The 27,837-nt window shown below is 41.4% G+C and overlaps 2 protein-coding genes across 2 annotated transcripts; one reads left to right on the top strand and one right to left on the bottom strand.

Moving 5' to 3' along the window:
- Positions 1-795: 795 nt before the first annotated feature.
- LOC129752743 (uncharacterized) lies at positions 796-2,301 on the top strand. The gene has a single exon (XM_055748512.1). It carries the CDS (start codon positions 796-798, stop codon positions 2,299-2,301), a length of 1,506 nt encoding a protein of 501 aa, XP_055604487.1.
- Positions 2,302-5,702: 3,401 nt separating this feature from the next.
- On the bottom strand, positions 5,703-16,460 carry LOC129757202 (paternally-expressed gene 3 protein). The gene is made up of 3 exons (XM_055754335.1): positions 16,171-16,460; positions 6,531-8,747; positions 5,703-6,457 (listed from the first exon to the last, which is right to left on the bottom strand). Exons 1-3 carry the CDS (start codon positions 16,174-16,176, stop codon positions 6,206-6,208), a joined length of 2,475 nt encoding a protein of 824 aa, XP_055610310.1. The 5' UTR covers positions 16,177-16,460; the 3' UTR covers positions 5,703-6,205.
- Positions 16,461-27,837: the final 11,377 nt, after the last annotated feature.

Raw genomic sequence — 27,837 nt, 5'->3', positions numbered from 1 at the left:
GTGGGTCAACCAACTCTAAGAGCGAAGTTGCTCGGTTGAAACTGCAACGAACCGGTCCTCACCATCCCCGAGTCATAACCGTCGTCGTCAGTGGTACGTCGGAACACCGTGTTGAAGGTCCGCCCAGCCTATCGCCAACCTACTGTTACCTTGGTGCTGCAACGAAGAACCGAGGTTCCTCTCCGTCATCATCCGGTGTGGGTCTCGTCGCCATTCAACAATCAACGTGCCCACGGCGGAGCATCATAACGACGTGAGGTCCCCCCCCCCAAGGAGCAGCTAAACAAGAGGTAGGAGGTAGCTAAGTGGTGGGTTCAAGTAGTGTACACAACCAGCAAATGAATAAACGTGGGAGGTTTTATACGTGAGCAAAGTGTTTTCTTGGCTAGCTTTATCGTTCGAGCTTAAGCCGACCCTGAGGCGTTGATCAGGGGAGTTCCTCAATATTTACAGTTTACCGCCGGATGGTAACAAGATCCAGAATTCGACCGATGTAGATTTGTGGATGCATGTTCGCGGAGAATCGAATCCAGCCGATGTTCTGTCCCGTGGAATAAGTCCGCCTGAGCTCGTCAATCATCCGCTTTGGTGGACTGGATCTCCATGGCTCCAGTTACCGCCTTCGCAGTGGCCACGAACCGAGTTGTCAGCCTGCCAAACCAGTTCGACGAGTGAAATGAGAGTTCCAGTTGCCGCGCTTCCAGCTGTCGTGAAGGATGACGAGTTTGCAGATCGTATCTTCGGAATGTACTCCAGTTACCAAAAACTCAGGCGCTCCATCGCTCACTGCATGCGATGTTGAAAGCTGCTGCACGGAAGACGAAAATTGACCCATTCCAAGCGCTTACCACCGCCGATCTGCAAGAAGCAGATTTGACACTGTGTCGTCTTGCCCAGAAACAGTGTTTTCCTGAGGAGTTAGCCACCCTAGCATCGTCTGGTCGTCTTCCGTCTTCATCGCAGTTGAAGTACATCCGTACAAAACTAGATTCAGATGGAGTCATTCGGATTAGAGGAGTTCTGGCCAACGCAACCGTTCCGGAAGCTACGAAACATCAAGTTGTTCTGCTCGCGAAACACCCGCTTTCAAACCTGTTGGCGAAGTATTATCATGGGAATTTACTTCACGCCGGCCCACAACTAATGCTCGCCACGATCCGTCAAAAGTACTGGATCATTGGTGGACGCAATCTAGTGCGCCGCACATTCCATGAGTGCCACAAATGTTTCCGATACAGACCAAAGATGATCCAACAAAGCATCGCAGATTTGCCTACGTCTCGTGTTGCGCCTCGAAGACCGTTTGCCGTTTCTGGTGTAGACTATTGCGGACCAGTTTACATCAAGTCTCTCGTCCGAAACCGAGGCCCAACGAAAGCATACGTTTGCATCTTCGTTTGCTTTACCACACGTTCCGTTCACATCGAGTTGGTGTCTGATCTCTCCACGCCGGCCTTCATCGCTGCTCTTCGCCGATTTTCTGCCCGCCGAAACTTTCCCCACGAGATCCACAGCGACAATGGCACTGCGTTCCGAGGTGCAAACAACGAGTTGCATAGAATCTACCAGATGCTGAAAACCAAACACGGAGGACGCAAGAACATCCTGGATTGGTGTGCAGAATCTGGAGTTACGTGGCATTTCATACCACCTCGTTCGCCCCATTTCGGAGGTCTATGGGAAGCAGCAGTGAAATCAGCGAAGCACCATCTACTGAGGGAAATCGGCCACTCCAACATTTCGTACGAGGACATGACGACGTTACTAGCCGAGGTGGAGATGTGTTTGAACTCCAGACCCTTGATCCCGATGCCAACCGAATCCGACGAATTGGAAGCCCTGACACCTGGACATTTCCTTGTCGGTGAAAGCCTGCGATCTCCACCCGAAGAAGACGTGACAACTGTTCCGGACAATCAACTGTCGCATTGGAAGCTCACGCAGAAACGGTTCCAACGAATCTGGCGTAGATGGTACCCAGAATATCTGCAGCAGCTTCAAGCCCGAGCCACCAAGCACCGTACACCATCAACTGTAATCCAGCCCAACCAAATGGTGATCATCCAAGACGATCTACTTCCGCCAGCCCAATGGCCACTAGGGATCATCACAGCCGTTCATCCTGGGAAAGACGGCATCGTACGAGTGGTCACCTTACGCACTGCGAAGCGAGATGTCGTTTCCAGGTGTGTCAACAAACTTGCCCTGTTACCCGTACCAGAACAACCCAAAACCAATCCAGCTGATGAGCAGCCCGTTGGAGAACCGGTCACCGCAGTTCCTGAAACTAATCATGAGTAGAGCTGCACTCTAAGACAGCTCCTGTACATAATTTCATGGATCAGGTGATTGCGGTTCCAATATTTTTAAAAGTTGTTTGTTGGTCTACTTGGTTCCCTTTGCTTCCCAGAACCATTTGTCGTCGTCCTCGCCTGTACACTGCGGACCTCCTAGAACCAGTAGTCGCCGATTGCAGCCTGAATGAGTAGAGCTACACTCTAAGTTAGCTCCTGTACGACAATTTTGAAAATCAGGTGATTGCGATTCCAATACCCCCTTATTTTGTTTGTTGGGCTACTGGGTTCCTTCTTGCTCCGCAGAATCAACGCTCCGAGTGTGGTCGCACTTCATCGTTTCCGGCTTCGTGTGGTGGACAACCCCTCCCATCAAATACTCCTAGCACCGGCTGATTGAACGCAGTAGTCGGTGGTCGCAGCTTTAATGAGTAGAGCTACACTCTAAGTTAGCTCCTGTATGACAACCATAAGCACCAGGTGATTGCGGTTCCAATCCTTTATTTGTATGTTTGTTGGTCTACTGGGATCCTCTTTGTTCCACAGAAAACAAAGCTCCAGATGGTGTCCGTACCGCCCAGTTCCAATCGCTCCTCATGCTTCCCCTGGTGCCATGATGCGTCCTGTTGGTCCACGTAGTCGAAGACGAAGGAAACCGATGAAGGCTCCCTAATGACACCGAAGCGAGTGTTGAAATGTCCGTGCCATTTCAAGGTGGCCGGAATGTTTGTGACCAAACCTATTGTATATAATGTGTGTTAAATTTCCTTTAATTATTTTCAATTATTGTAAATCGTAAAATATTGAACCATCCTAGTATAAGAAAAAAACATACCAGTGAGTTACCGAATGAACTGTTTTGACACGGTAACTCACCAACCAGCTGACCAAAGCAACAACAAAGTCAGCATAAATCAGTCTAAATAAATTCTCGAAGTGGCAACATCAGCTCCGTGCTCGTTGATTGTTTTGTTCCGTCGGTCGAGTTAAAGCTAATAAAGTGGTGTTTTATTTCTGTTAATCGGTCGTCTGTTTAGTGTTTCCAAAACGCATCCGAAACCCTTGTCAGCCAAACAAACTGCGTGCTGTGCGTTTGATGCGAACTGCGTTGTGTGTGAAACATTTTGGTGCAACGAAATCGGACCTCCCGACCTAGCAGCAGCGAACAAAACGACCCACCAGCGGTGGATTAATTAACGCTTTTTGGTGCTACCTTTCCGTCCCGTTGGCGAAGCAACGGAAAGTAAAGCCTCCGATCTTTGAACCTGGTAAGCTACCCCCTGAATCCTCAACAATTTCTTTTTGGGACGGTTCGGCATTTTGTTGTCATCCAGTTGTTTATTTTCTGTTCCGGTAGGGGAATCGTCCTCCAGAAACGCTTGGTGTTGGAAGCCTTGCTGATGGCAGAGTTGTTGCTCTCCATACTGGTGTCACTTTCGGAGTTGTCCTGAGATTCGTTGGTTTGCTCTTTATTCTTCACCAGCTGAGAAAATGTAGCTATTTGTGCGGTGAGGAATGCCACCTGTCTGCGTAGTTCGGTAATTTCACGGTCTTTGTCATCGGTGGAGCAGCTGGGGTTGATCCGGATCTGATTCAGTCGTTGTTGAATGGAGCTGGTCTGGTTTTGGCGGGTTCTGTACTCCTTAACAGCGTCGCTGTGAGAGATGCCGCGGTCTGTTCTGATCTTGATGATTTCAAGTTCGTCTTTGAAAGCAGGGCAGGCCCGGCTGGTGGTGGGATGGGGATTTTGGCAGTTCAAACAATTTGGAGGACGCTGACAATCCGTGTGCAATTTATTTTCTCCACAGATAAGACAGGTCACATCGTTTTTGCAGTGCTTTTTCGTATGCCCGAAATTTCCACACTGCATACACATCATGGGGCGAGGGTAGTATTGGCGTGTTGGGGTTTGTAGGAAGCCAAATCGGATGCGAGCTGGGACTGTGGTGCCTTGAAATGTCAAGACTAGTGTGTCCGTGGGAACCTCCTTGCCGTCCACTTTTCTAAGAAACCTGTAAACATTTGTGACCCCTTGGCTGGCTAGATCACTAGCTAGTTGTTGGTTCGATGCACCAGCTACCTCTTTACATGTTTCGACACATTTACATGTGTTGAGGGTTGGATGCAAAGAGATGGAAACTGGAGTGGAATCAATCAGCTCGTTTATGGTGAGTAATTTTTCCACTTGTTTCGGAGATCTTACTTTTAACAGGTAAGATTGTTCTTTGTCGTAGGGATGGCCACCAGCGATTTGACCGGCAGCCAGTTCCACAGTCTTGGAAATGATGAAAGGATAAGCGGGCAATTTGGTAGTGGAGGAAGGTTTCAGCAGGAGGAATTGTATTTCTCCGTGTTCGCCTCTTGGGTCCATCCATTCAGGTAGTCTTCTCCGGTTTGAGCTGCTTGGCTGCGGGGCAGGGCCCCATGGAGGGGGATTTTCCCCCATAATAACGAAACACTGATCACTGAGCACTTTTAATTTCCACTACGAAAAATCCTTAAGATGAGATGTCCGTGATAGCGAAGGTTAGAAAAAACGCGGCGATGAAAATTTTCAGCAGCGAAAACTTAGCACTTGTTCAAAAGCGTCCTATCTCAATGGCGGTTCGAGATTGAATGAATACGTATATACGAAAATTCGCTGTACCAACAAGTCAATCTGTAGTAACTGCTCCGGTGTGGCTCCGATGGTACTTGCACATTCGAATTCAAATGATTCCACTGCAAAGGGAACCATACATCCTACTCCAGCATCTGCCCTAAACGCATTGAGGAACAATTAAAACATCATCCGTCTTCGAACCAACAAAAATCTATCCATGAGTGAAGCTAGAAGAATCATAGAAGATCAACGACAAAATAAAACATACTCTAGTGTTGCACATTGCACAAAACCTATAAATCAAGTAATTTTTGATCGAATAATTCTTATAGTTTATAGTTAGTATAGTCTTATAGTTTTTTTTTGTTTTTAATTTAGTCAAAGCTGGTCGCTGCGAAGAGGTCAGAACGAGATTTGTAGGGAGACGCTTGACTGGAATCCATATTGGCATCGAAGAAGATGCAGGCGCCAATGCTTGTGTGTGTCAAGTCAGGTGGTGAAATTCGAAAAGTTGACGAGAGCCTTGGCTGACAGCAAGTGAAGAGGCTGGTTCCTGCGTATGCGTTGGACAATCGGCTCCAGACCTTTTCAATTGAAAATTAACACATCAAAATCACAAATCATCCCCAGTTCGAAACAAAAACGACTTAAACGAAATTCAGCCGAATCTCGTGGTTTTTCGTTACATCTGAAAATTTTGTATAAAAACTCTGAAGGCAGCAATCGCCTGTGTCGCGTGAGACCTATTGCGGGTATGTCATGTTGATTTTCGGATATGTAAATAGATGCCTTGTATTGAAGAATACTTACAATTTTACAATTTTTATTGTTTTTTCATACAATTGACAAATACAAACTGTACTTTATGACACGTTTATCACATTGAAATCATGTTTTTTATTTTGTGAAACAAAATACTTGCTGTTCCGTTATTCGTAGCTGGCATTATTTCAATAAAATAAAAGAAACAAAATAAACAAAAACTGAAAGAAATAAGTCTATGGAGAGGGGAATGTCTGCAAAAGGGAATGAATTTTCACACGTTTTGGGTGAGGTTTTTGCTACGATGATTAGTATGTACAATTATTAATAGAATAATAATAAGGATAGATGAAACAAACATAGCTTGCCTGGCAAGGTAAATGGTGCTGTTTTTTTATATTTTGGAAGAATTTTCTACATTTGTTCTCTTTTCTTGTTTTGTCGATCAATAAATAATTTGTTTCGTTACATTTCGTTACTTATCATCTAATAACTAACAAAACACTTTTATACAAAATTTCGTCGGAGCCGTAGAAGGGTAAGCGTTTTACGCTTTGCTAACGGCTCGCTTGCCCAGGATCTTGGTAGCGTGGACCTGGTCCCGACTGTTGGTAACGGTAGCGTGGAAACCGGTAGCCCAATCGGCGTAGTAGTCAACGGTACGCACATTGCCATCAGGTTCGACAAGCGAGTATTGCCCTCGCACGACGTCACCATCGCGTTCTTCCTTCTGATGCTTGTTGTCTCCGGTCAATGGATCGTTCACACCGTATTCGAAGGCATATCGTGGATGATCATCCTGAAATTGGAAGAGAAATTTGAGGAGGCTTCAGATTAGTAAACATAAAAAATGGCTGGTTTATTCGTGTTACGTAGTATTCGAGATGTTTTTCAGCGACAGTCTTAACGATGGTGGCTGGGACAGCAGATTTCACGATGGTGGCAGCTGGGGCAGCAGCATAGCTGGTAGTGATGGCTGGGACGGCGGCAGCATACCGATATCCACCATAATGACCGGCAGAGATAGCAGGGGCTGAGTAGTAACCATGGGCAGCACCCGAAGAGGCATAGGTTGCAACGGCTGGGGCAGCAGCATACTTGGTAATGGCAGGACTGACAGCATATCCAGAGTATGCTGGGGCGTGGCTGTAGGCGGCAACGGCTGGCGTAGAAATAACCTTAGATACGGCGGGGGTCACTTGGTAGCCTGAGTAAGCAGGGCCAGAAACCAATTTAGAGAAGGCAGCTCCGGTGCTGTAAGCGGAGACGGCTGGGCCCGCGCTGTAGGAGGAATAAGCTGGACCGGCACTGTAGGAAGAGTAGGCTGGACCGGCGCTGTAAGATGAATAGGCTGGACCAGTAGCGTATTTGGCAATAGATGGTGCCGACACGTAGGCAGATGAAACAGCTGGTGCTGAGGCGTACTTCGTAATGGCTGGTGCGACGTAGGCGGATGAATAGGCAGGTACAGCAGCAACTTTAGCAACAGCTGGAGCAACGTATGCGGTAGAAACAGCAGGGGCAACGTATGAAGTCTTAGCAATAGCCGGAGTAACATAAGCAGAAGAAATGGCTGGGGAAACATATGAAGCCGAATGGGCTGGGGCAACATACGAAGCAGAAACGGCTGGGATAGCAGCTACCTTAGCAACAGCTGGAGCTGACACATAAGAAGCATAGGCTGGTGTTGATACAACCTTAGCCACAGCGGGGGCTGAGACATAGGAGGCATAAGCGGGAGAGCTTACTACTTTGGAAACAGCGGGAGTCGAGTAGTAAGACGAGACAGCAGGGGTAGCAGAGTAAGCAGAATATGCTGGAGACGACACGTATTTCGCGACAGCAGGTGCCGCGTAAGCTACCTTTGACACAACGGGTTGCGACACATAGGCCGAAGAAACAGCTGGAGCGTATGAATGGGACGAATACGGGGCATATTTCGTGATAGCTGGAGCAGCATAAGTTGCTACTTTGGAAACAGCTGGGGCAGAGTAGTAAGCAGCCGAGACAGCTGGTGTAGCGGCGTATTTGGCCACGGCAGGTGTGGAATAGTACGAGGAAACAGCGGGACCTGACACATATTTGGTTACAGCTGGGGCAGTGGCAGCATATGTCACAGCAGGGGCAGCATAGGTAGCAACTTTAGCAACTGGCGCGGCATACGCCAACTTAGATGTAGTGGCATAGGAAGACGCATACGAAGCAGGAGCTGAATAAGTAACCTTAGACACTGGGGCATAAGAAGCATAAGTGGCTGGAGCAGCATATGCAACTTTGGTAGCTGGAGCGTAAGCAGCGTAGCTCACTGGTGCAGCTACGGAAGCATATTTTGCGACTGGTGCAGCATAACCGACAGCAGGGGCAGCATAACTGGCAACTTTAGCAACTGGAGCGGCATAAGCCAGCTTTGATGTGGTGGCATAAGATGACGCGTACGAGGCAGGAGCAGCATAAGCAACCTTGGCGACTGGAGCGGCATACGATGCAACCTTGGCAATTGGAGCAGCTGCTGCATAACCGTAGGCTGGAGCGCTGACTACTTTGCTGAATCCTGGGGTCGAGACATAAGACGATACAGCTGGAGTGGCAGCGTACGAAGAATAAGCAGGGGAAGATACGTATGATGAGTATGCTGGAGCAGCCGAAATGACAGTCTTAGCTGCTGGAAGGTACTCTTTCGATACGTAAGCTGGTGCGGCTGCAACCTTCGTTACGGCAGCAGGGATGATCGTTCCGAGGGAGAGTGCTGGTGATTTGTCGGAATACACAACGCCGGGGGTGGCGGACACAGTTTTAACGGCTGGTACGTAGCTGGACACTTTTAGACCAGCATCAGTTCCATAAGCGCTGTAGGCTGGGGATGCCTCGTACGAACTGTACGAAGGTCCAACTGATGCGTACTTGACTGCACCATCTACGGAGTATGACGAAAATCCAGGCGTGACACTGACGGCATTGATAGCTTTGCCAACAGACAACTGCACTTCTGGAGCGGGATATGAATATCCATGTCCACCGGGAGGGCAATCTGGAGCGGGGTTACAGAGGCTTGGTGCTGCAAAAGCCACAATCAAGATTGCAGCAAAAAGCTGAAAACAAAAAGTGAAGCAAAAAACAACTTTAGTGTATTTATCCTTAAAAAAACGGCCGGAACATTCGGAATTTGGGCGTGCTCTGGAAGGAAGTACCGATCACGATGCAGCCGTATAAATGGATATCACGCTCTGAGCTGTTTTAACTCAAGGAGCAACCTTGCCATTATTACATCATATAGGTTGCATAGAATCAGTCACGCTGAAAAAAAACCTGAATTGCATTCAGCCTACAAATAAATTTTTCTACGGCCAAGTCTCGTGATGCTGGATCTCGCGTGATGTGATTTTTTTCTCTCTCTTTATACACCGCACAAGTAACTCTATAAACGACTGCAAGTCTAGCGCGGCTATCGGTGATCGCCAATCGCGTGGTGTGGTTAACGAACTAGTTTCGATTCATGTTGACCAAATTTGTCCTTTTCAGATGGCTGTCTGCTGGTCCATTAGACTTGCAAGTGCCATTAGGGGCATGTGCCTATCTCCGGTGCCAGCAAACGTTTGATAATTCAATTAAAACTGCCATCCGAGGAATGGCTACTATCAAACTGATTTAGAATGAAATAATTATACTATGGTTTCAATGGAATAGAGTCTAAGAGAAGGGTAAATAATATAGAAAATAAAATCCTTATGAACCCATGAAGCGTTTGGTTACCGAAAACCGAGCTAACTAAAGTTAGCTAAATCATTAATCTACTCAATTTGAAAAAAAAATGTCATAGCTAAAATCAAAAGTAGTTCAAGGTCATCTGGTAAAATTTGTGTTGATAGGATTTCTTGAATTATTTTTGCAACTAAATTTTCACATTTTACAACATTTAGAAAAAAAAAAACCCAACTACGGTGCATGATTTCGACCTCACTAAAGAATTTGGGCTATATTTGGATTGAGAAATAAAGCAAGTGACAATCATTAGTATTCGCAGCCAATATTTAAATGAGCGCGAGTTTTGTATTCGGTGAAACTGTTATTAATGATTTCTAAAAATAGCTGCTTTTTGATAATTAATTATCTTCTCAATGATCTGTCAAGGTTCCGAAATCAAAGGAAAATCAGATCATAGGTACTTGAAAATTTTCACATATTTTCTGAATTTGTGATTTTTCTATGTTATAATTTTTGGTAATGACATTGAGCTTGTATTTTTAATTTTATTTGCTTAAAATTTGATGACATTAATAAGGCCGGAACAAATATAAAACTCACTCAACAACATTTCTGAAATCAGAAAAACTCTAAAGTTTAAAGTTTTTTTTTATGAAGATAAACAAAATTGATGAATTGGTCAAATATTCAAACAATTTCAAGATGAAAAAACAAACTGTAATACGTGGGATTTTTTTTTACCTTGCCAATTCGGGATTTTTTTCTATTAAATTCTTCGATCTGAAACAAACCGATTTTCCGATTTTGCTCAATGTGGATTGCATGCAATTTTGTTGCATATGAGGTTTTGTCAAATTCATTCCAATTTATTGGTTTTTTGAATTATTTTTGTTACCTCACGTGATGTTTTAAATTTTAAGTGAAAAAAGAAAGATTTCAAATTCATACAGGACTAATTTTAGCTAATTTAGTTCCAGCAAAATGAACAAATTGCTCATTTTGTACGAGTCTCACGTGACTTAACTATAAATTTATGGAATTTTCGGCATTTTTCCGGCAACCTTGGTCAGGATATAAACAATAATAAAATTTAATCAAAAGACATTAAAATATGGTAAAACTTTACTTCCAAATCAATAAATCTGAAACAGCCATCATATGAAGTAAGAAATATACCAAATCAATTCAAATTCCTAATTCTGAATTTTGATTCTAATTTCAATTTCAATTCCGATCTCTGAATTCTTATTCAAAAGTCTAATTCTGTCTGGTTCTCATTCTGAACTTTGAATTTTGATTCGGGATTCTAAGTTCAAAATTCTGAATTTTGATTCTGAGCTCCGATTCTGTATTGAAAATTCGGCATCAAGTTTGGCCATTAAATTAAAAATACAAATTGGATTTTGCAAAATGGTTATTTCATTGTACGCACTAAAAAGTCAAATGGAGTATTTTACCAGGTTCGGTTCAAAATTTGACTTCAGAAATAAACGAAAAAAAATCAGAGTTAATCAGAATCTTAATTACAAATTCGAAACGAAAAATTAAATAAAATCTAAATAAAAACTTGTAAAATTTTCCATTTCTAAATATGAATTTCAGAACATAAATAAAACTCCGATGAAGAAGTGAAAGTTTCAACTCAGATCAAGAATAAGGAATTAAACTAGAAAAAAAAATAATTTATTCACTGAATCTAAACTTGATCAAGTAAGAGTCCAGTATTTGCATTCAAAATCAAAAATTATAATTAGAATTTTGCAGTCACTTATCATCAACATTTGATTTCAGAATTAAAAATTCACAATTTTTTCGAGATTCTGAATTCTGATTCTGAATTCTGATTCTGAATTCTGAATTCTGAATTCTGATTCTGAATTCTGATTCTGAATTCTGATTCTGAATTCTGATTCTGAATTCTGAATCTGCATTCTGATTCTGAATTCTGATTCTGAATTCTGATTCTGAATTCTGATTCTGAATTCTGATTCTGAATTCTGATTCTGAATTCTGATTCTGAATTCTGATTCTGAATTCTGATTCTGAATTCTGATTCTGAATTCTGATTCTGAATTCTGATTCTGAATTCTGATTCTGAATACTGAATTCTGATTCTGAATTCTAATTCTGAATTCTGATTCTGAATTCTGATTCTGAGTTCTGATTCTGAATTCTGATTCTGAATTCTGATTCTGAATTCTGATTCTGAATTCTGATTCTGAATTCTGATTCTGAATTCTGATTCTGAATTCTGATTCTGAATTCTGATTCTGAATTCTGATTCTGAATTCTGATTCTGAATTCTGATTCTGAATTCTGATTCTGAATTCTGATTCTGAATTCTGATTCTGAATTCTGATTCTGAATTCTGATTCTGAATTCTGATTCTGAATTCTGATTCTGAATTCTGATTCTGAATTCTGATTCTGAATTCTGATTCTGAATTCTGATTCTGAATACTGAATTCTGATTCTGAATTCTAATTCTGAATTCTGATTCTGAATTCTGATTCTGAGTTCTGATTCTGAATTCTGATTCTGAATTCTGATTCTGAATTCTGATTCTGAATTCTGATTCTGAATTCTGATTCTGAATTCTGATTCTGAATTCTGATTCTGAATTCTGATTCTGAATTCTGATTCTGAATTCTGATTCTGAATTCTGATTCTGAATTCTGATTCTGAATTCTGATTCTGAATTCTGATTCTGAATTCTGATTCTGAATTCTGATTCTGAATTCTGATTCTGAATTCTGATTCTGAATTCTGATTCTGAATTCTGATTCTGAATTCTGATTCTGAATACTGAATTCTGATTCTGAATTCTAATTCTGAATTCTGATTCTGAATTCTGATTCTGGATTCTGATTCTGAATTCTGATTCTTAATTCTGATTCTGAATTCTGATTCTGAATTCTGATTCTGAATTCTGATTCTGAATTCTGATTCTGAATTCTGATTCTGAATTCTGATTCTGAATTCTGATTCTGAATTCTGATTCCGAATTCTGATTCTGAATTCTGATTCTGAATTCTGATTCTGAATTCTGATTCTGAATTCTGATTATGAATTCTGATTCTGAATTCTGATTCTGAATTCTGATTCTGAATTCTGGTTCTGAATTCTGATTCTGAATTCTGGTTCTGAATTCTGATTCTGAATTCTGACTCTGAATTCTGATTCTGAATTCTGATTCTGAATTCTGATTCTGAATTCTGATTCTGAATTCTGATTCTGAATTCTGATTCTGAATTCTGATTCTGAATTCTGATTCTGAATTCTGATTCTGAATTCTGATTCTGAATACTGATTCTGAATTCTGATTCTGAATTCTGATTCTGAATTCTGATTCTGAATTCTGATTCTGAATTCTGATTCTGAATTCTGATTCTGAATTCTGATTCTGAATTCTGATTCTGAATTCTGATTCTGAATTCTGATTCTGAATTCTGATTCTGAATTCTGATTCTGAATTCTGATTCTGAATTCTGATTCTGAATTCTGATTCTGAATTCTGATTCTGAATTCTGATTCTGAATTCTGATTCTGAATTCTGATTCTGAATTCTGATTCTGAATTCTGATTCTGAATTCTGATTCTGAATTCTGATTCTGAATTCTGATTCTGAATTCTGAATCTGAATTCTGAATTCTGATTCTGAATTCTGATTCTGAATTCTGATTCTGAATTCTGATTCTGAATTCTGATTCTGAATTCTGATTCTGAATTCTGATTCTGAATTCTGATTCTGAATTCTGATTCTTAATTCTGATTCTGAATTCTGATTCTGAATTCTGATTCTGAATTCTGATTCTGAATTCTGATTCTGAATTCTGATTCTGAATTCTGATTCTGAATTCTGATTCTGAATTCTGATTCTGAATTCTGATTCTGAATTCTGATTCTGAATTCTGATTCTGAATTCTGATTCTGAATTCTGATTCAGAATTCTGATTCTGAATTCAGAGCACTGAATCTTAAATTCTGGAATCTATAAATGCTGATGCGTAGTTAGAATTTTGAATTCTGAAATCTGCATCTCTGAACTCTGATTTTTTTTTCTGAACGCTTCATTTGAATTCCAATTTGGAGTTCTTTTTAATATTCTGATTTTGAATAATTTTTAAATATTCTGATTCTTAATTTTTTTTAATTGATAGGGGAGAGTGGGGTAACGTGGGCCATGGGGAAACGTGGGCCACTTTTAATATCTCAGATGTGTGTTGAGATAAAAATCTCAAACCAACTGTCATCGTCGTCGCTTTGCGTGAGCATGTGTTTCTATATGTTGTTGACTGAAATACGCATCATATGCTTCTTTTATTTATCAAGCTAAAAAAAGCTTGGAAAATTTACTTACATAATTAAAAAAAACTTCGCTAATTTCATCGATGGGGAACCTAAAGTTCATAACAAAAATATGCTCATACGCTTATGATCTTAGTTTATTCATGATCTTTCACGTGGAAAAGGAATTTTTGATGAAACATCAATAAGTCACACAAACGCAACCAATTTGCAAATCATAGCTTGTGGGGAATCGTGGGCCACACATCTTGAACCACCTATATTTTTATGTTTTTCTACACATTCAGAACTTAAAATACGTTTTTCCTATCTGTAAAGTTTTCTTATGCCAAATGAAGAGTTATGAAAAATATTTTGTCCATCCTATATAAGAAATTTTGCCAAAACGTTCGCGAGCCAGGTTTTGGAATCTATGCGATCATACAGAGCTCTCTTTTTTATTTAATCATCTGAAATTGCTTTGAAATAACGAAATGAATTAGGAAATCACAGTTTTGGGCCAACTCATAAACTTCGCATGTTATTTGGTCAATTTGGATTTGGTGACCCATGATTCCCCACCATTTTTCAAAATCCAAAAAATATTGCTTTTTTCCAAACAGTGAGAATTTGGGGTAAATAACTAATTAAAAATTATAAGAAAAATACCTTATGATACCTTGAAAATGTAGAAAACCATACCATTTTTTATTTTCATTTTATCTTTTATAATAAAGAAGTTATGGAACAACGAAAAAAAGTGGCCCATGATTCCCCACTCTCCCATACTAAATATTTAAATTGGTGTTTGAAACCTTGTCTTCTATTTTTATGCTGATGTTTTGATTTTGATTTCTGATCCAGATTTCTGATTGTGGACCTGATTCTTATAAATTCTTATCGAGAATCTAAAATAAATTTCTGATAATTTATTCTTCATTCTAACTACCGACTTGGAATTTTTACAACTCAGAATTCTGTTTTTGTATTATGATTCTTAATTCTGATTTTGAAGTTCTAGTTTGTATCTCGAAGTTGATTCCTAAATCTGAATCATGGATATGTATGATAAATCAGAATCTCGAATCCTAATTTTGAATGTCATATCAGAACTCTAGTTTAGAAGATTTTTCTCCTTGATAAAAGTTTTGTCCTCAAGACTTACCGGAATGGCGTAAAGGTTCAAAATCAGTGTGATAGGTAAACATATTTAGATCAAATTTAAGCCCATCAGTTCCGAGACCTGCAAGTAGCATGATTCACATTTCCTTTGTACACCTTCTTCTAATAGCGCGCTCTTCAAGGTTTGTTCTAGCAACAGTTCTCACGGTATTACTACTTTGCAAGTCAGTCAGTTACACCCCAGCAACAATTATTCAAAACAGTTGTAATTTATTCATTAATCTGTTTGTCACCACGCACTGTTCAATCACACCCGAAACCGTTTTTCTGTGTTGACTCAAACGAATGAATGAATGGTTCCTCACGTCTCGAGTCAATAGGAGTTTGAAAAAAAATGGTAAGGCGCCAATAAATCACTCCTTTATGCCCGACGAGCCTACGCTTGGAACTTTGCACATGTATACCGCAACCGAGCTGAGCCGGATTTTGCTGAAGTTAGACGACGCCCGACCAAGTTGCGGCAACAAAATTGTACCGGTGCAGTGATTTGCATTTCCTGCTCGCACAACTTGTCGACTTTCCAGCGAATTGCCGCCGATGGGCGTGATCTTGCTCCATCGATCGCGCAGCTCGGCTAATCCGTTGTCCTAAAACCTCAAACCTGATGAGATCCGCGTGTAATTATCTCATACCTTATGGTGTGGCCCGTTCTAAGTTATGAGGTTAGGCTGGGCTTAGAACTTAGAACGAAGCAGGTTTCGAGGCGTACACGCATGGATGCAGGCACGCACCATCAACGGCAATCACTGGTAGACGCGGCGCAGTTGGTCACCGGGTCGTTGTCGCCGCCAGTTTAGCGAAAAATAATGCAATCGATTTGACCGATCCCCGTTGATCGCGCTGGGCCTGTTATTGGCAAGGTTGAACGATCAGGTTTTTCCGAGCGAGATTTCTAAATGGATGCTGTCAGCGCGCGTCGCAAAGCTTGATGTCCATTTTTTTCTAATTTGTTTTAAAGAGGTAGACCTACAATCACTCCGTAATTGATTACAGCAGCCTAACTATGATCAACACTTCACATTGCGCTCGATGTTCATGGCCTTAGAAGTTCACTCACGCCCGTTTAAAGATACTGGTCCAATCAATTAAGCTTCTGTGCCACTTGTGTCCACAGCGTATACAATCACAATTTTTCATCTAATCAGTTCCATATTAATCAGGTGTCGAAGATCTAAGCCGATGGCCCATTAATCATTGCTTCTTATTCATGCACAACTATTTCCCCATGACTTCTTCATATTGATTTTATTCGTTGATAAATATCTTGTTCCACCAAGCTCATTAGTACATCCGGTATCCTTCCGAGCTACGCCGTATTCCATCCAGAGTCTCTGACACTCACCTTCATTTCGAAGTTTTTAACCGTACGGATTCACAAAATTTACTGCCGAAATTTGGCGTCACGCACTGTACACGCGCACACGAACCAGGACGAAAATTCGAAAAAAGAAATAAGGATTAAACTCCCCGGCAAAGGACCCACTCTTGGTCGTGACTCGAAACGAACGACAAAAAAGCTCTACATTAGCGTAGAGCGAGACCTAAAATTACTACTGATGGCTCGGCCTAACCCACAAGTTCTTTATATACTGTAAACTGATGTCGGCCTAGAGTCCAAATGTGCCGCCAAACGTATGATCCGGTGCTGTTCTACCAGAAGCCCCCAAGAACATTTATCCCCATGCACTCGACGGCCTGTGACGGTGTGAAATTCTCTCGCGCACCAACACAAACGCATGCCGTGTCACCCTTCTCACGCACCGGGACTCGACCGAGGACCTCCTGCACGACATCACAAGATCGCGTCACTCCCCGAGAGTTCGCACAAACTGTATCAACGAAATGAAAAACGCACTCACAAACTCACCCGCCCGGCCCACCTCCCGATGTCAGTTCCTCATAGATCAACAACACTTACTTAGTACCTACCTACTAGGCACGCATTTTGCTCTAGTTGATCGGATTTTCACGCGCGCTCAACAGCAAACTTGCCGCAGCATGATCCGATCGTGGAGCCGCGTTCTTAGAGGGGTAGGGTAGCTCGCAAGTTACCGCGCACTTGTTTGCCCCGATAGGTCAACGCCGATCGGGTGAACCGATCGATAACCGTCACCCGGGGGGCTTAGATGAGAGAACAGTCTCTGAAAAATGCTCAAAAACTGTGGTATAATCTTTGAAGCCTTCTTAATTCCACTTGTTTACTTTTAAAACATTTTAGGTAATTTCCAAAATGCCTTTAGGTAGGGTTTTATGCCCTTTCCTGCTTTTGCAAAATTTTCATTACGAAAAAAAATCAATTGACGTATAGGGGAGATGAGGGCATAACGAGCACCCGAGGCATAATGAGAACCAGTGTCTCCATTTTTCAGTTTCAATTTTCGAAAAGCTGTCAAATGAAAGAAAAAAGCTTTTGACTTTAAATTCATCTCAATGAAGTTCATTCGAAACTGGGTGATGTTTCCGATGAATATAACAAGGTTGGCTTTCATGGAACGATTGTTCATTTTCATTTGAAATTTCGTTTTTCATTTTCACACGAAACTGAGATTTTTTTATTTTTATGTATGTTTCATGTTGAAAAAGCATCTAAATTTTTTTTCCTAAAGAATAATCTTATTATCAATAAAAGGAACTAAAAGAAATAAAAACAGTGAAACTCAATTTTTTTGGGTTTCCTTCTTGAAATTTTATCATAAGTTTTGACTCATATCTATTTTCACAAAAAATTTCATGTGGTTTAACTCATACGAATTTTCATCGCATAACCTTTTGCATTTGGCACGAAGGATAATTGTTGAAATAAATATTTTAGTTTCTAAATAAACCACTTCTTAACAGTTCATAAAAATTGGTAATGTATAGTACGCTTTTAAGAAAAATGCTAATTAATACACACGCTTACATAAACATCAAAACGAACAAACCGCGGAACTTTAATACTCAGACAAGGTTTTTAAAACTCAGTAAGCATTGGAAAATTGGATTTCATAAAAGTCAAACTTCAGCAAGTTAAAGAACAAGCCACTGATAATTTTCAATTCACTTTGAAAATCCCTCAAAACGGTTTCATCTGAAAAAAGTTTGCTTTCATTTGACAGTACACAAGGTAGCATCGACAATCCAGAGTGCTGTCGGTCTTCTTGAAATGAATGAACACTGAAAGACTTTCATTGTAGTATGAAAATCCAAAGTTTTCTCTTGACAGTCAGTAAAGCTTTTTGAGACTGAGCTTCTTACAGCTTCAAGTTTCATTTGATTGAATGAAAAATGGTGACCCTGATGAGAACTACGCTTTTCTACGAAAGTGCGAATTTTCTTAAATAAATTTTCATGAGGATTTGTTTCGTACTTCCTATAGTATTAATTTTTCACAAAAAAAGGAATCTCCTTATCATCTTTACAGAGATATTTAAAAAAAACTAGCTTGGTTCTCAAGTTACGAAAATATTATAATTTTTGAGCACCACGAAATAAGCTCTTATGATCTTCAAATAACCTTGATCTATAATGTACGCACTGCAACATGATGAACATGGTTAGCTAATGGTAGACAATGTGCAACTCGAGACCCCATACACCCAACCTTCGGGTAGTGGTCATATCACCTCTTGTCTTACAACTCCGATTCTCAACCTCCCCGTGGTGCTAGCTGGGGTGCGAGCAACTTTAGCGGAGATCGGGTACCCAACCCCGGTGGATGCTATGGTCGCATGCAAACCGAGACGGGGGCAAACCCCTAATTCCAAGGTGTTACGCGAGCAACCGTGCCGAAGGATGAATGGGCAGGGGGGTTTAATCCTGCCCTCTAACGGAGCCTGTGGGGAACCAGGGTGCACCCCACAGTATATATCCCTTACTGTGTTAAAGCAGGGCACTGACACAGCGGACCATTTCTTCCCTAGCTACTCGTGGGATTCAAATAATGAACACACCAAATCAAAATAAAAATATAGCGAGTGCCGACTGCTTGTCTCAGCCGGAACCTATGGAAGCCACAGAAGGTGAGCTCGAGAGACAGCTCTCTATCGAGTCGTTCACGGGAGTGCCATCCATTTCCTCTTCCGCCTTGGACTCCCCCGCGGAAGACGAGAGCATCGATGATGGGGTTAATGTCACCATCAAAAAGATCGACACGCCAATCAAAGAGAAAAACTTAGATACTCGGCAACTAAGTGGTGCGGGACGGAAGCGACTGAAGAAGTATCTCGCTCAAAATGTACCGTACGAAGAGGCCATGCGCCTAATTTCCACTGCAAAATGTACACCCCCTGCTAAAAATGCAAAACGGGCTCGCAGTGGAGATAACAGTGGTTCGAGCAGCGCGGAAAAGTCAAATGCCAAGAAGGCAAAGGGACCTTCAGCCCTTACGACAAAACCGGATCCCAAAGAACCAACAAAGTCTCGACCACAACAAAAAACAACGAGTGGGAGGTCAAATGGTGCCAATCGCCCAGGAAGACCGTTCGAGAAAACAAAAGGCCGAAAAAATGGCAACCAAAAGCCCTCTTACAAAGAGGTTGCTAGCTCTGTTAGGGTAGGCATACTCGCCAAAAACTACCCAAGCACACAGCTGACGACAGAGCAACTTAAACTGATTCAACAAGCGATAAAACGGGCAGTTCTCGGCCAACGGTTGGAGAAACTAAAACCGAAATTTGCGCAGTGTTGTTATAAATCTGGGTTCATGGTAGTGACATGTCTTGATCAGGCCACAGCGGACTGGCTACAACAAGTCACACCAGTGCTCAAACCATGGGTAGATGCAGAGCTCATCGCCGTTGGGGAAAACCAAATTCCCAGATCGGAGATTTTAAAGGCTCACCTACCTGGAGCTGCTGAAGACGACATCGAAACTGTTCAGGCTACTATAGAAAGCCAGAATGAAGAGCTGAGCACCGAAAGCTGGAGGTTCTATAATATCCAAAAAAGGAACGAGGCTCTCGAAGTAGTCTTTACCGTGGACGAAAATTCTTTGAGGGAGTTAGAGAAAAGGAAATTCGTTATCTACTACGGATTTGGTTCCAGTAAGATCTGGAAGATAAACCGAAAGAATCCAACAGACAGCGTTGACCGAGGGGAAAACACCGTCAAAGCTGCTCAAGGACCTGGGCTGCCTAAACCGGGCCTTGTAAAGGACCAGTCGGCGATAGACCAAGTCCGATCCGCAGAAGGAGAGACGATTGGCAAAGGTACCACTGAGGCCTCATCAGATCTCAATGAACTGGAGTCTATGAACCAGGGCCAACCTATGGACCAGGGACAAGACCCCGGGACTAACAAGAACAACGAGGAGAGCCACAGTGGATCCAATGCCGATTGCTCACCAGAAGGAACTGGTAAGTTGTATAAGGGCCGTATTTTGGAACTTAATCTACAGAAACCAGGACCGAGCGGGATGAGCAGCGTTGGGGGCATTTTAACCTCCAATAAACCTGTTAACACAAAACCGAAGACCGATAAAACGGCTCCGAAAAAACCGAGCACATGGAGCAAACCGAAAAAGGATAAGCAAACATGTGCAAATGGCAAAAAGCCGGTGCATTGCCCCACATCCACGGGCAAAGCACTACCAAAATAAACACCTTAAAATGTGTCCAGGTGAATCTTCACCATGCCGTAGGAGCCTCGTGCACACTACTCAGAAGATTCGCCGCCGAAGACCTGGACCTTGCCTTTATCCAGGAACCTTGGATTAACAAGGGTAAAGTTAAAGGGCTATACACGCCGAATGGTAAGATTCTATACGATGAAAGCAGTTCTCACCCAAGGGCTGCTTTACTAGTAAACAATAGAATTAAATTTACTCCCTTTACAGAATTCATCAGCGGAGACATTGCAGCTATAAGGGTCGAAATACCAACACCGAAAGGTAAGCACACGGTAAGTGTAGCGTCAGCGTATTTCCCCGGAGATAGCACCGATATACCCCCACCGATGGTTGTAGAATATATGAGAAAGTGCCGGGCTCAGAACCAGCAATTCCTCGTATGCTGCGACGCCAACGCACATCACACGCTGTGGGGAAGTACCGACATCAACGCTAGAGGTGAGTCCTTACTAGAGTTTCTTTCACAAAATAATATCGAAATTTGCAATGAGGGAAACAAACCAACGTTTATAACGAGAAATAGACAAGAAGTCCTCGACTTAACTCTATGCACACCACTACTTCTAGATAAAATTAAAAACTGGGAGGTATCGGATGAAGAATCACTGTCTGATCACAGACATATCTCATTCGACATAGTGGGAGGGGTCATAATCAAGGACGTTTATAGAGATCCCAGGAAAACCAACTGGAGTCTTTATAAACACACACTTGAAGCTTGCAATCCTTTGTTGGAAACGAAAATACGAACAACAAAACAATTAGAGGAAGCTTCAAACAGGTTCACAAATAAAATTATATACGCTTTCGAAGCCAGCTGCCCACTCAAGGAACGTGTTTCAAACAGGAAAGTTCCTTGGTGGAACAGACAACTAGAAAAGTTGAGGAAAAAAACAAGAAAACTTTTCAACAAAGCAAAAGCTGACTCAAGCTGGGATAATTATCGTAAATCCCTAACAGAGTACAATAAAAACATTCGAAAAGCTAAGAGGAGTAGTTGGAAGCACATGTGTGAAACCGTGCAAACTACACCCGAAGCTGCCAGACTCCAGAAAGTTCTATCAAAAGAACATTCAAATGGACTGGGTCAATTGAAGAAAAAGAACGGGGAGTTCACTACAAACCCAAATGAAACGCTTCAATTACTACTAAGTACGCATTTCCCAGAATCCATTGAAGGAATAGAGATTAATGACACTCCGATTGAAAGACTCACTCGAAATGTCAGACGTGATGAAGCACTTCGCAAATCACGCACAATCTTTACACCTTCAATGGTTGACTGGGCAATAAGTACATTCAAACCATTCAAAGCAGCTGGTGAAGATGGAATTTTACCAATTCAAATACAGCAAGCTAAACAAATGGTAACACCTGCCTTGGTAGAGATGTTCGTCGCCAGTATGACCCTCTGTCATATTCCAACTCAGTGGAAGAAGGTGCGCGTGATCTTTATCCCGAAACCAGGGAAAAAAGATAAAACACAACCTAAGGCATTCAGACCTATTAGTCTAACGTCCATTATTTTGAAAATAATGGAGAAGATACTTGACGAGTACATTAAATCGCAGTATCTTAGCTTAAGTAAGCTAAACAACTTCCAGTTCGCTTACAAAAAAGGTATGTCCACGGTTACGGCCTTACATACCCTTACACAAAAACTAGAAAAGACTGTAGAGGCAAAAGAAATAGCACTCGCTTCTTTTTTAGACATTGAAGGGGCATTCGACAACGCATCTCACACTTCAATCGAAACAGCTATGAAAAGACGAGGGTGCCACTCGGCAATTGTTAACTGGACTAGTGCGATGCTAATAAACAGAACCATTTATGCAAGCTTGGGAGGACTTACAATCAAAGCCACACCAACGAAGGGATGTCCCCAAGGCGGGGTTCTATCACCGTTGTTGTGGTCCTTGATAGTGGACGACCTCCTAAACAAACTTGTATCCATGGGATTCGAAGTTATTGGCTTTGCAGACGACGTAGTTATTATAGTTCGGGGAAAACATGAGAATGTGCTGTCTAATAGAATGCAAACTGCACTCAACTACGCACTATTTTGGTGCAGGGAAGAGGGACTAAATATAAACCCTTCCAAAACTACTGTGATAGCCTTCACTAGGAGACGAAAAATTACACTAAAACCTCTAACATTAGATGGGGAAGTGTTAAACCTCGAATCACAAGTGAAATATTTAGGCATAGTACTAGACTCAAAGCTATCATGGAACCCACAGATAGAGCATGTAATCGCTAAGGCTACAACAGCTCTATGGGTCTGCCTCAAAGGAGTAGGGAAAAAATGGGGACTACAGCCGAAAATTATCTACTGGATATTTTCAGCTATTATAAGACCCAAAATCTCTTATGCCTCCTTAGTATGGTGGACCAAAACTATGCAAATTACGGCCCAGAAAAAACTAGCGAAGCTCCAAAGACTTGCAACGCTAGCTATAACTGGCGCAAAGCGAAGCACACCGAATGAGGCTCTAAATGCACTACTAAATATTCTGCCTCTACATCAATTCATTGAGTTAGAGGCGGAACGTAGTGCCTTGAGACTCTCCAAATACAAAACTCTCTATGAAGGAGATCTTACAGGACACCTCAAAATCCTAAAGAAATTTAAATTAAACTCACTTATTGTGAAAAATGATGACTGGATGGAGCCCATTTTCAACCTAGACATACCATACAATGTAACTATCAATGATAGGGACGTGTGGGAGTCAGGTGGACCTGCGGTTCCTCCCAGATCGATCCTATTCTTCACTGATGGGTCAAAAATGGATAAAAGAACTGGGGCAGGGGTTTTCGGACCTAGACTCAGGATCTCAATTCCTATGGGAAACTGGCCAACAGTATTCCAAGCTGAAATTCAAGCCATTCTAGAATGCACTTTAGCCTGTTTGAAAAGGGGATACAGGTACACAAGTATCTGCATGTTCTCTGACAGCCAGGCTGCTCTCCGAGCACTAAGTACGTTCACATGTTACTCCAAACTAGTTTGGGAGTGTATAGTTGCACTAAGAAACCTGGCCATAAGGAACAGAGTATCTTTATTCTGGGTACCAGGCCACTGCGGTATCCTAGGGAACGAAGAAGCAGACCAACTAGCTAGGGAAGGATCTCAGGGACTGTTGATTGGACCTGAACCTTTCTGCGGAGTATCGAGAAGTGCCTTGACTATGGAGCTCAAGAACTGGGAAAGCACCACTATTGTTTCCAACTGGAAAACAGCGGAGGGAGCAACCCAGGCAAAAAGATTCATTGAACCAAGCGCACGACTCTCAAAAAACATGTTGAACTTAAGTAAGCACGAATTAAGTACTTACACAGGTCTCTTGACCGGACATTGTCCAACAAAACAGCATCTCAAAAGGATAAACATAATTCTGAACGATGACTGTCGGTTCTGCGGGTTCGAAAAAGAAACTGCAGAGCATCTTCTATGCAACTGCTGCGCCCTCCTAAATAGGAGAGAGCGAGTACTTGGGGCAAAGTTAATAAGCGCACAAGACATATGGTTGCATATCAGCCCTAAGAAGGTTATATCATACATCTTTGATATCATACCCGATTGGGATAAAATGCTTAGTCAGCAATCAACTGTCACTCCAATCAATAGTGCAGGTGAACCTGACAGCATATAGTAACGCGGGGTAAACACCACAATAGATCAACTACTGGTCGCAGTGGGCTCTCCCCTACAGGAAAAAAAAAAAACATGATGTACACATTGTTTCTCAATTTTTACCATCATAAAATTTTTGATTTTTCACTTTTATCAATTTTAAAACACGTTTTTACTTAAATTTGTTGACTAGGGGCATATAGAGCACCATATTATCGAGGCATAATGAGCATTTTCTGCCGTAGAATCTAGCAGCGAATTATAATTGATTTAAAGCGCCACACCTTGACTAGTTTTCATCCGACAATTTAGCCTATTGGTAAGGTGTCGGAGAGGTAATCAAAAGACTAGCATTAGATTTCTGTTCGAGGTGATTTTTTTTCCATTCACAATTCATGATCGATTTTTTTATTGTTACATTATACGGCTAGTAGCATCATCCTCCGAACAAAGCACTTAATGTATGAGCGTACGTGAATTGTTTGTATTCTACAAACAGACCTAGATTATTTTGTTATTGCTTTGTTTGATGAATCTACGACTCACCTGACTTCATCGAATTGAATTCGCTGCTAGATTCCCCGGCAAAAACGCACATCTTGCTCTGATTAATGGTGCTCATACTGCCTCAAGGGGGGTTCTCATTATGCCTCCACAGTGGCTGGTTTTCAGCTTTTGGCAAAAATTTTTAAAATGCATTTTTTAACGTTTTCATTTAGTTTTTCACGTTTCAGCCCGTTAGGGAATAGGCTTTTCAAGTGTCTGAACACGAAACAATAATGTAACCTCCATATTATAGCTATTTTCTATGGTTAAATAACCGTTTTCCTTAAGGTGGCCATTATGCCCCCATCTCCCCTAAACTTTTTTGAAGGTCGCAATAAAAAAAATTAAATTAGGATCTTTAGTTCGTTTATATTGGCGTCGACGAAAGTATTTCAGTCGTATCCAAAAGTAAAGATCATCATCGATCAAAGGTTGATTAAATTTATGTTCAACTTTGGGTATAGAAGTGGCTTTAGCATTGACTATTGAAAATTTTCCAATTTTCTACAGCCAAATTAATATCTTCTATTAAATTAAATGGAACTTTTACATTCAAATTAAAGGGTGATACGGTCAAAATTTGGTCTAAGGAAATCGCGTGTAAATCGGTGAAATCGTTTATTTAAAAAATCAAATAAAATTTTCTTTTTTTTTTAAGTTTAATTAGTATAAAATTCAGGAAAAATATTCAGTTAGGCTTCCGCTTTTCCAAATCCGAATTGTCAGAGATGAATGAACCACAGAATGTGAATGTGAATGAACTTTTAAGTTTAAAGTCTCTCTAATCAAACAATCAATCAATCAAATCCGAATTGCCGGGCCTTACGCTCAACCCCTGCCATCAGACTTTGTACAGCCACTTTGTCCACCTTCTTCGCCGCAGAAAGCCAGTTTGCCTTGAACTGCTGCTCGTCCTTAGCAGTTTATTTTGGTCTTCTTTAGGTCTTGACAATAGCCCAGTATTTCTCAATTGGGCGGAGCTCTGGCGTGTTGGGAGGGTTCTTGTCCTTGGGAACCACCTGCACGTTGTTGGCGGCGTACCACTCCATGGCCTGTTTACCGTGATGGCCAAATGTCAAATCCGGCCAAACACTCTTTCACGTAAATTTCTTGGTTGACAGTCCCGGAAGCTATGAAAATGCTGCTTTTTAAGTCACAGGTACAGATGGCTTGCCAAACCAGATATTCCTTCGCGAACTTTGACAGTTTCATGTGCTTGAAAATATCTGCTACCTTTTACCTTCCTTTTGCCGTATAAAACTCCTGTCCCGGAAGCTGCTTGTAGCCGGCTTTGACGTAGGTTTCGTCGTCCATTACCACGCAGCAAAACTTCGTCAGCATCGTCGTGTACAGCTTCCGGGATCGCGCTTTCGCCATCGTATTTTGTTTATCATCGCGATTTGGAGTCACTACCTTCTTGTAAGTCGATAGCCCGGCTCGTTTTTTGGCTCGATGCACGGTTCTAGACGATACACCCAGCTTATTTGCGGCATCTCGAAGAGAGAGGTTAGAGTTTCGCTTGAAACTACCGGCACCTCTCTTTGTCGTCTCAGCGGCTTCCGGTTTTCGATTTCCCCCCGATCCAGACTTCCTGGCTGTCGACAAACGTTCCCCAAAGACTTTAATTACACTTGTAACGGTTGATTTGGCAACTTTCAGCGATTTTGCCAGCTTTGCGTGCGAGTAGCTCGGATTTTCGCGATGCGCGAGCAAAATTTTGAAACGCTGCTCTTCTTCCTTGGACGGCATTTTGACAACTGAAGAGTGAATTCCAAAATCAAAATAGGAGCAACATTCTACACACACACACCTTCAAAATTAGGGGTGTTCAGGTTTGTTTTAATGCAAAATTGAAAGAAATACGTCAAGTTGATATTGCCCAAATTTTGAACGTATCACCCTATAGACAAATACAAAAAAAAAGTTTCAAAGATTTATGAACTAAAATGAAAGGATGCTCAACAAAATGCTGCTCAAACGTGACAAACTTTTAAAATTTGGTCCTAGGGTTGTTAGGTTGCGCCCAACAAAATTGCATTTTTTCATCTGGTGTGAGTGAATTAGCCTTTAGTAATAATTTTCATATCCAACAAAAAAAAAAACTTACAACTAACATTTTATCACTCTAGATTAAGTTCAATGAGTTAATGAAATAAATTGTCAATTTTTGAATGATGAATACGTTAAAACCATTAAAACTGATTTCCAAATTGCATATTCAGCAATAAGCTAACATAGAAAACAATAATAGAAGTTTTTGGTGGTTAAAGTTCAAATACAGATAAATACAGATTTTTTCATGAAGCCGATACAGATTTTTTTTTAAAACCACCTGACAACCCTGTTTAACACTGAAGATACGTGAAAAAGTGAATTTTGGAGGCCTTTTTTCTGCCAGATTGCTGATTAAAAATTGAGCCACGATATTTTTTCAGCATTTTTTAATCAATAAATTGTCTGTTGGGTTTCTGCATTATTCTGTACTATTTTCATTCGTTCCACTATCAAAGGATGCCCTGATGTGATATGAAACCAAATCATTCACTGTTTTGTACCTGCAAGTTGCATTAATTTTTGTATCTATGAAATTTGTAGTTTTTCTACAAGCTATCTGCTTTTTGGTGAAATTTAGAAAGAAAAATGCGTGTTTAAAATTCAGAAATTCCTACTTCCAATGCAACGGACAATACATCTATACGAGATAATCGGGATCATGAATATGTTATATTTGTAAACGTTTTGGGGGATCCATTACTCCGAACTTCGTCCTCTCTCCATAAATGAACTCAGATATTTATCTTTTAATTCAATAATAAGATAGACTTACAAGACAACACAATTCAAAGCTTGTTTACAATTTTGCCTTCAGTTTCGATCCTCGCGCCGGGTTTGATCTCATCACTCAGAGATAGATATCCTTCTCTCTTTTCTCTGTCGTGATTAGTAGTTTTAATAAAACTAACAAGCAAGTAGGTAGGTGTACTCCCATCTAGTCTGAGCGCAGCTTGGGGTCCCAAACGGCTTACGGCTTCTAGTATATAGTAGAAATAGAATACACTCCTCGCGATCTACTAAACACTCTCGGGTATCCATTCGCTGTTACAATTCATCGATACATTGATACACGTTGTGGACTGGAATTAGTGTACACAGTCACAAGAATGTCGTCCCCCTCCTAGAGCAGTTAAGTAGTAAGTATTTCTGTACGACCGCCGTCG

The sequence above is a fragment of the Uranotaenia lowii genome, chromosome 3 (assembly GCF_029784155.1).
Source record: "Uranotaenia lowii strain MFRU-FL chromosome 3, ASM2978415v1, whole genome shotgun sequence".
Taxonomy (NCBI): Eukaryota; Metazoa; Arthropoda; class Insecta; order Diptera; family Culicidae; genus Uranotaenia; species Uranotaenia lowii.
This window is presented reverse-complemented; position numbering and strand designations above follow the sequence as displayed.